At 41.0% G+C, this 10,034-nt stretch overlaps 1 protein-coding gene across 2 annotated transcripts in view; it reads right to left on the bottom strand.

The window, feature by feature from the left end:
• Positions 1-2,614: 2,614 nt before the first annotated feature.
• Positions 2,615-10,034, bottom strand: part of pappa2 (pappalysin 2) — a 71,268-nt gene continuing 63,848 nt past the window's right edge. For both annotated transcript variants that reach the window (XM_079648513.1, XM_079648512.1), the window contains exons 26-27: positions 7,924-8,022; positions 2,615-4,241 (exon numbers count right to left, since the gene is read on the bottom strand). In XM_079648513.1, the coding sequence (XP_079504639.1) occupies positions 4,029-4,241; positions 7,924-8,022 (312 nt within the window). In that variant the 3' untranslated portion in view covers positions 2,615-4,028. The remainder of the gene's footprint in view (positions 4,242-7,923; positions 8,023-10,034) is intronic.

Genomic DNA, 10,034 nt, shown 5'->3' with positions numbered 1-10,034 from the left:
CGTGGCTGTATTGATATTCTTAAAATCGTCAGATGTCTGACAAAATCATAAAACACACAAAAGAAGAATATGCTTGTAAATGTTAAAATCCCCTGAAAAAGACCGGTTTTGAGGTTACGTGTGGGTTGTTACCAAAGCTTTATTTAAAAAATATTTTCTCTGTTTTTAGACTTTGACCATAAAATAGCCATCTTTTTGCCAGAGGGCACTCTGGAAAAAAGATGGCTGTTTTATGTTCAAATGCTTGGACCTTTCTTCTGTTTTGAATGTGTGTGTGTCCCCACCAAAGAGCGCCTTCTTTATACATGTTTGAACTTCAGAGCAATGTGGATCTTTTTTTTCAAAATAGTTTGGAACTTGGCTCAAAATATCACAGGCGTGAAATGCATTCTGGGGTACTTGGCTACCTGAAGTCCAAACAAGTAAGCAGGACTACTTCCAGTCATTTGGACTATTGCTACTTGGCTAGATGCAGATGTTGAACTTGGAATAGTATTTGGGCTGAGGGTGAGGACGTTTCACAAGTTGACCAGAACACAAGTGCAGAGAGGATGCAGATTGAGGAAAGCCTCTGTATGACAAGTAATGTCAAGTTTCTTTAGCAATAGGAACTGGAAAGGGTATACAGGTTGTTGTTCTTGTTGTTGTTACTGCCTGGGTCACATGGGGATGAGAACTCAGACTTTGAGCGGCAGGTGTGTGAAAGTACTGAATTCATTCCATAATGGTAATATTAACTGACCCTCTTCCAACGTACTGGCTGGCTTTTTTTTCATGGCTGTGACTAGCAGCTCTTTAGCTCGCCCTTTCGGTCGGTCGGTGTGACCGCAAACACATTCTCACTCTATGGCATCCACAGTCTGTGCCGTAGGACAGGGGTGTCCAAACTGTTTTCACTGAGGGCCACATAAAGAAAAAAATACGAAGGCCTGGGCCCCTCATAGAGGTGAAGTATAGGTATTGCCTCATAAGTTAAGTTATAAGGAAGCAAAATCAATCAAATGTAGGTAAATTATGGTTGATACTTGACAATGCTTTAAGAAAAGAACAGCCTAAATCACACATTTCCATAGTGTTTCCTTTATTTTGTTCGCAGCTCATTCCTTAAAACAGATTGCTTATAATAAGGGGGAAATAGGAAGGATGTATTTCAAGCCTGTTATGCAAATAAGTAAGATTTGTTGGAACATCTTTTCAACTTTAATTGACGGAATATATTTGAAAATTGGTTCTATTAACACATGAATGCTGTGTAGTTTACATAAGACAAGCACAAGTTTCTGGTATGGGCCATATTCATTCATACTTTTAGCATTTGCTGCGGGCCAATTAAAAGTGGGAAACGGGCCGCATTCGGCCCCCAGGCCGTAGTTTGGTCACCCCTGCCCTAGGAGTATGGAATTGGGCACAGTCAGAGATAGTGAAGATGTGTGAGTGTCAAGTGGAAACCCCCAGTTCTGAAAAGTAAAGACAAGTTCGCTTAACATGCATACATTTTTCACTGGTTGAAAAAACAAGTCAGATTGTGTAGTGTCTATGAGGAAAAGTTCTACTTATCACTTAATATATTACTTTAGTAATCATTTTCCTTACAAGTTTATGGCCCAAATCGCTAGTTTTATGTGTTGTTTAGTATAACATGATGTTTATTCAGTTAATGATGGTTCCATTTAGTCTAAAAATAGATGCTATAGCAACGCACGCTTTACATGCATTGCTACCGTTGAATCACTGGTCTACCACACAGTATTTTGGCAACGAAAGAAAAATGGCGTAAATTGGTAACTATGTTCACTTTTTATACAATACAGTTTAGAAACATGAATTATGGGAAGCGTAGTATACAGAAATATTTGCCCCATAAACAGATCTCTGATCGCAACCAATGACATTTTATTGAAACTGTAAGCATTCCGGTTTTTACTATGTTTTTTATAGTATTTCACTTTCTGAAATTATTGATCTAGTAAACGAGCTTCATAAAAATGTGGCCTACTAGGAATTTGTATGAGAATCATGTGGAAATCAGTCCACTGTAGGGCCAAGTCTAATATCTGTAAGACAATGGATAATGTCCATGGTTGAACCATTGCAGATATCCACATGTATCTGATCTCTGACGGCATTCTGCATATGAAACTAGACTAAGAGCCGAGAAGCTTGTTTATTTGCTTCTCTAGATCAGATTCTAGGATCTATTAAAGTCCTTAGAGATTTGTTGAATTGGCAAAAGCCTGCAGAGAAAGGGAGGTTTACTGTTTTGTAAGCAATCCGTGGCGCAGCATTTAAAACAAATACAATTGTTGGTCAATTGACTTATTTTGTTACTTTCCATGCAACTAAGAAGGATAGTAAACACTGTTAAGTTATTTTGCAGTTGAGCCCATTATGAAATCTGAAAAGACACTGTGTGTGTGTGTGTGTGTGTGTGTGTGTGTGTGTGTGTGTGTGTGTGTGTGTGTGTGTGTGTGTGTGTGTGTGTGTGTGTGTGTGTGTGTGTGTGTGTGTGTGTGTGTGTGTGTGTGTGTGTGTGTGTGTCAACTGTCGAGTCAGCCACATTTTATTATAACATATCATTTGTAGATGGTAAGAAAGAACCCACAATAGACACATCCTGTGTGAACGACCGTAACCCAAATCAACAGAGACATTATTAGGGTCGATATAAAGTTGCTATTTATTTAATATAGAGTATAAAGGACTTTAGAATATCACAAAGAACATGATTACACTTGTATAGATACAATATGGGGTTCTTTATCTGGCTAATGGATACCAGAAGCTAACATGCAAGCAGCGGAGACGTTTGAAGGCTGTGTTGAGCCAAACTTAAACCCAAGCTTCCCAAGTCTATGTAGTTTATCCACCATTGTGCCACCTCCAACACTTTTTTGGATTGGAAAGTCAATATCTGACTTCCAGCTTTGGGTGTAATTGTTTACAATCAGTAGACCTAATTTAGGACATTTCTTTTTGTAAATTCAACTGAAAAAAATGAAAAATAAAGGTTTGGGAAGACCTGTGCAAATGCTGAATATAATGTGTGTCACTGGATCTGTGATATAAATAGTGTTGACGTGTGACTAGTATGTGATCCGTTAGATATGTTAGATGAAAATATATTAGTCTATACATGTTAGTCTTTACAGATGTGTATCCTTTCACATTCCTAAAGCATCTGGTAATGAGGTTGAAACTAATTTAAGTATTTGGGAGGTTTTGTTTTGTTCTGCTATGAGGACAATGGGGATTAGGTTGTTCTTTTGTAGAGTAAACTTGTATAATAATGACCAGGCAACCTTTTTTTCTTTGTCCAATTTCACTTAACTTGTTCTCATTTGTTTTTGAATAGCCATCAGACAACTTGCAACATCTGAATTGTTTTCAGTATAGTTTAGAAGTTTGGTTCTTTAATTCCATGGAATGCTAATTTTTTTTCTACAGTAAACACAGTTAGTAGCAGTAGCCCTTACAGTAAGGGCTTTGCATGTACTGAAATATTCTTCAGGCACAGTCAGTTCTTTTGGGTTCTTTATCCCGTCACTAATCAAGTCCAGAAAAGCACTTGAATCCATTTACAATAGTGATTTGATCCAATTATGATGAGCTTTTTTGTTGTGCAGCTGCATTTTAACCCTATTTCAACCCTATATCTCAGCGTTTTCTGTTAGGCTCTCATTTCAACATTGAATATATTTTTAACATTTGAATACAATAAAAAAATAAACATACACAGCAGTAAATATGAACCTTAACTTAAAAAACGAAAACAATATATTCACGATGTGCTGAAGAAGAATTACATTTTTTAAACCAACATGACTCATGTGATGCTTTTTAACAGCGAGATCACTTAAAAAAATATAAAATAAAAAAATAAGCCATTCATTTAATGAAGTCTGACTTCAGCTGCGTTCTTTGCATTACAAATGTTTCAAAAATTGTAATACTTGTTGTTGGTTTGTTGCAGTGTATAGTCTGTGGTTTGACTGTGTAGCACAAGTTCAGCCACTTTCTGTCCCTACATCTTATTGCATTCCTCCTCCTCCGGCTCCAGCTCCGGCTCCGGCTCCTCCTCCTCCTCCTCCTCCTCCTCCTCCTCCTCCTCCTCCGGCTGCTCCGGCTCCTCCTCCTCCTCCTCCTCCTCCTTCCAAGTGCTTGGCTTTGCTCTTATTCTCCTCGGCGTCCGGATCACGGCAAGTGCACTCATCCTGGTTGCAGTCCGCCCCAAACTGAATGACCTGTCAATAAACAAGCACAACATTCAGCGCTTGGCTTCCCGGAGCCACCATACATCTTTCAATCAATGGCTGAATTCAGACAAAAACACAAGACTAGTGCAGATGTCTTTTTTTATGGATGACTAAACTAAGAAAACCTACAGTCCATTTGGTCGTTTACCCCGGTTAGGAGTAGGACCGATTGATCAAATGGTCTATTCCAGTGTAAGAAGGTGGAAAAAAGGCCTTAAAAAGAAGGATTAAAAACAGCAGGGCAAGAGGAAATATTACATCAGGACAGAAAAAGCTGCATCACTGAAAAATTCACTGGTTGAGGAGGCTTCCCAATAGGGTTGTTACATTTCAACTGTAGCAAATAGTTCGACTTTGAATGGCAAAAACAGACAATAAAAAGTCAATTTGCTTGAACTGACTTAGCAGCTAGTGAACAACCCCCCCCCCCCCCCCCCCCACACCCACTCCTGCAGTGCGTTTGCGCTGAAAAGCGAGTACCGCTTAGTAACCCGAGCGTGATCTTAGTAGCCTTGTTGAATTTCCTCACAGCTTTCAAAGAGAACTCCAACGACCCCCCAGAGGCCGATAAAGCGCGTGATGTCAAATGGTTCAACGTGGCCTTTGAATGGCGAGAAACCTTCAGGGTCTCGAGGGGAGGGAGGAAAGGAGGGAGGAACGCACCGCCGTGGAGGTGAACGGATGAACACATGTTAAGAATCAACAACAAGAGGCTGCCAGCTCTTGTCTAGGAAGCGAGCCATCACCACAGGTTGCAAAATAAACTCTAGTGCCCCGCGAAGCAGTCTGTTGCAAGAAATGTAAACATTTGCTCCTGGAGAGAAGGAGTGAGAGGAAGATTGAGAGAAAGAAAAAAGGGAGAGGGGGGCAAAGGAGAGTGGGAGGCAGAGAAGGAAAATAAGGATGACGAGAAGGAGAGTGGGAGGTAGCAGCTTGTCGGCCTTCGCTGCTGATTGCAGAAGGGTTTGACGGCAGTGTTAGAGTTTCGCCGAGGTCCAGAAGGTCTGAGCTTCACTTAAAATGCGAGCAGTCCTATTTCAGACAAATTGGTGCAGCCATTAAATGTTTCCTTCTTTGGATGCCTTCTGGCTTCCTTTCGAAGTTGGTTCCAAGGGGTTTGTTTTTGCCTCACCCACAAAAAAACCAAGCCAAGTCTTTTGGATTTGCTGCTGTTAACAGCAACATGTTTGTGATTAGAATCCATGTGACAAAAAGGGTTCAAAGTGACAACTGTGCATTTCCTTTTTGTTGGCTCTTTGCTGTGTTTACTGCTTTGGCTGCTTTTTGTTGGATTAAAGTTTCTTGCTCCAGTTAACAAATCAAAGGATGATTCGGTGTTTCCATAGATGGTGTGGCAGCTCTGATCTTTTCTTTTTGAGTTTTCATCTGTTGGCCGATGAATGAATCCCACCTGAAACATCTCTCGTGTATCCATACTCCCTTGTCATTGCGGCAACCCTGTAAATAAAACCAATAGTGCCTGAGCTCCATTAAAAGGATGCAGCTGGCCTGATGAGACTGATCCAGACACTAATAGGTTTGTTCAATCATGAAGCTGATGCAGGTAACTATTTATGCAGATACTGGAGCATTCTTTGAAGTTACTTGCAGAATATGGTCAAGATCAAAACCATGGCCATCGGTGTTTGTGTACTGAAAGTGTAGCAAGTTGTAGTAGAAAAATTCCAACTCTCAAAGTTTTTTTTCTGGTGTTGGCAGCGGAGAAAACATTTGATGTGGGTCGCACTAAAACTCTGTAATTTCCTACACCAGCAAAAGTTCAGCCACGTAGAAAGTGAGAGTTCTGCAAACAAACCCACCATCACTACCATCCAACCTCATTCATGCCCCCCCCCCATGCAGCCTCGCTCTGTTCGAGCCGGAGTGGCAGTCAGGATGCTGACTCTCACGGCGGTTTAGTTGACTTCCCCGGAACGACCCTTGCTCGCTGAGCTGCTGTTTTACGGTGGCCGACTCAACCGCAGACCATCAGACACCTCGTAGCTCCCCCCCTCATACCCTTTCCCCCCGCCACCCCCACCCCCCCCTGTAAAAGAGCATTTAGTGGCAGTCTGGCAGCTCATTTATTACGATGGCAGCTACAGACTCGCTGAACTCCTTCTCCGTTTAGGAAGGAGCTGCCAGTGAGTCATGGCGTGTCGCGGACATGAAGGAGACAGCGGAGCCTCGGCCAACTGTAGGCCATAGGAATTAACAGGCAGGGCCCCCTGAATGAGTGTCATGAATATGTGGCTGTACAGTAGCCAAATAGGGTATAGTGAGGGCAGGGGTGGGGGGAGCTACTTCCCAAATGTCCACACAGGAGTGAAGTTCTCATGAAAGCACAGAAAAAAAGACGTGTTTATGTAGAAGCAGTTGAGGGAATGAGCGGCCTGGTTTCCACCACCGGCCCAACCTGGGCTTGCTCATTATTATTCATACCATTCCTCTTAGCCACCCACTATACACAGCAATCATTTAGAGCAATTAGTGTAATGTGATGCATTTGCATTTTTGTAGCGAGCACGAACAAGCTATCACCAGGGAGATGGTGTTAGGATTGATAAACAAAGGTATCCAACATATTTGTCAAAATGATTAGCCCTGCATTAAATGTTGTTTATTTGGAAATGTGCACTGCAGAGACGAAATAAAACATGTTTATGTGTTTTATGGGGACTTAACCAAAGGGATACAGTTATGTCAGCTAAAAGTAGTATTGGGTAATGGATATACAGTATATCAGTTATATTATGTCTATAACTACTATAAGGCCACGTTTACACGGAGACGAAACGGGTTGTATCCGCTACAGTTCTCTATTGTATGGACGGTTCGTCCACACGGGGCCATAAAGGAGCAGCGGAAATGGAGCCCTCAAATGATAACGCCTCCCAAGGTGGGTAGATCTGCGGATCCCGCTAGTAAATTGCCCCCCCCCCCCGTCGACAATTTACTAGCGGTATTTACTTTCGGCACCGAGGTGGGCCGGTCGGATAAGTCACTAGCGGAAGTACAGCGCCACTTACAGGCCCGGCATATGTACTACAGCATCTCCAGCGGGTCAAGCGGTCTCATGTGGGCGGACACGTTTCTTGAGCCGATTCCGTTTTCGTCTCCGTGTAAACGTGGCTTGAGTGTGTTCTGAAGTCCTGACTTCTGCGGCAAAGCAATGGCTTAATTTGAGAGGTGAGAAAGTGTACAGCAGCATGGGGTGGTGAAAACCTGCTTATTTACCATTTGAGTGGAAAAGCTGGAGGGCACAGGTCTCCTCTGTTGTTTTAAGTACAGATGAGGGAGACCAAATAGGCGAAGTCGTTAACACGAGAGAGGGGAAAGTAGCAGGGATCTGTGTTTGTTTGCTTAGTGGAAGTCTCCTGCGTAGTGGCACAGCATTGGTGCCAAAAGAGACAGATTTCTACTAGTGTAAACAGGAAGAATCTGACTTTGAATCCAGCTACAGCTTCTGAGCTCAATCTTGATTGCAAGCAAGGAGTGAGCCAAAACAACACTTTGCTACCTTTTAAACAAGGCGGACAGATATAGGGCATATTTTATCTTTTGAAAGACTAAACCCATTATACATTAAAACAAAAACAGATGGTGTAAAAGTGATAAAAATCAATGTTCCTATGTAAATACGACAGATTGGACATGTCTGTTATTGTACCTTTCTGGTGGAGAGTGTGGACGGGCAGCAGTCTCCTCCATCATACTGGCAGTAGGCCCGATTGTTGATGGTGTCACACCAGCCATCCCCTCCAAAAGGCTAGACACAAATTACAACAAGAAACAGTATTAATGTACTCCCCAAAACTATAATTTGACCTTGCACAGCATGGAAGGCAGAGAAGGCCAAACAAATAAAAGAAGGAAGGGAAAAAAATGAACTTTTCCCAGAAACACATTTCACTAAGTGGAAGACATATTCCCGTAATGAAGTTGTTTTGAACAAATACCCATGAAACAAATCAAAATAAACATTCTTGCAGTATAATCCAAGTATGATTCATGTTGTTTGTTTAGTCATACCAGAGAGTAGGTTACATGTTTATAAGTGTGTCTGACAAAGCTTACACAACAGCCAATGAGAGGGCAACTTCTATCTATTGAACAATATTAAGGGGAATCTTCCACCCAGTGATTTTTAAAGCAAATAGTTCACATTAACCTAATTTAAGAATCAACATTGACTTCTTCTGTCTCTTCAGGCCTTAAATAGTAAAATGCTAATTCCAGCTATTTAAGATGTTAGGTGTCTGATAAACCTGATGGTAGGGAAGGGTACATTTGGCTGCTTAACAAATACGACTTTCTAGCATGACGTTGTATGAAGGTAGATATGGTGCAAAATGCGAGAGCTTGTAAAACCTGTTGTGAGCACTTGCAGAAAAAAAATCTGAGCTTGTGTGCATACATTTACACTTGTATAAAATATCCACGCATCTGTGAACCAAATTTGAAGTCACATGAAAAAATGTAAGTTTTGTATCTTGTAGAAAAAAAATTAACTTACTGATGAAATGTTCACTTGTAGAAAAATACATATTTTTAAAATATATTTTCCAATAACTGTAACTGCAACTTGGTTAATACAACCTCTCAAATCAGTCATTACAACTTCACGAATCTGCTCTGTGGCAGTATAAATCGACGAATCTGCGGCCTTGACTTTTGCTACACTTCTTGCAATGAATGTGTCGCTAAAGTAATTTTCACCTGTAGATGTGGGGGGAAGAAGGGGGATTGGAGCGAAGGGGCGGAGCTATCAGAACGACGAGGCGCAAGCTCAGGTCAGTCACACACAAGTTACAGCCATAGTCTGCTGTTGCCCCTTTCACACCAACACAGCTCCCGCTCTAGCTCCGTGTGAAAGGGGCAACAGTCACAGCTTGCTGTGTCCCAATTCATTATTTAAAAATATTTTTTTTTCTGCAAGTGAACATTTCATCACTAAGTTCTTCTTTTTTTTACAAGCTACAAAACTTTATTTTTTCTTCTGTAACTTCAAATTTGGTTCACAGATGCATGGATATTGTATACAAGTGTAAATGTATGCTCTCGCATTTTGCACCATATCTACCTTCATAACTATGGTTGTCATTTAGATGATGTAATACCATTTGTTTAAAGTCCTAACTGCTTTATGTCACAGGTAGTTGGAATATAATGAATGTACTGATAAACGATCCAATACCCAATCCACCGCCCAAGTAGAAACTGCTTTCACTTTTGGAAGCCATGAAGTTATGTAAAAAAAAATCTTTTTTTGCTTTATAGAAATAAACAATAGGATAAACTGACATACAAATCTATTAAAGTAAGCAAACAATAGAGGTGTACTTTTCGACATCTCATTTAGACAACTTTAAAAAAAACTATGACCGATAGAGTAGACAGACAGATGTTATTTGAGGACTGTTACCGTATGCTTCACCTTACTTTGAGTACCCGTTAATGACAATTCCTCCAACTGTCAATGCTCTGGCCAGTGTGAAAGTCCTTCTGGAGAAACTCTGCAGTGGCACTCAAATGTGTGGAATTTAAGTTACATAGAATCTCAAACATGTCATGATGAAAACCGTATTAATGTTTTAGGCAAAACCTTAAGGGTTTCACCAAGTGCCAAAAATATGAAAAAAAAGGTGCTGAGTGCCAAAGATACTTTTGGCTCTCTGTGATGAGCTGATGGAGTCATTTCAAAGACTTAAGGTTCTGCCTAACCTGTGCAAGGGGAGAGAGCAGCTGCAGAGAAGATTTCTGCAGTTTTCTCATCACTTC

This window comes from Notothenia rossii (genome assembly GCF_949606895.1).
Source record: "Notothenia rossii genome assembly, chromosome: 9".
In the NCBI taxonomy this organism is placed as follows: Eukaryota; Metazoa; Chordata; class Actinopteri; order Perciformes; family Nototheniidae; genus Notothenia; species Notothenia rossii.
Note: the sequence above shows the minus strand (reverse complement) of the source record. Positions and strands in the feature narration are given on the sequence as shown.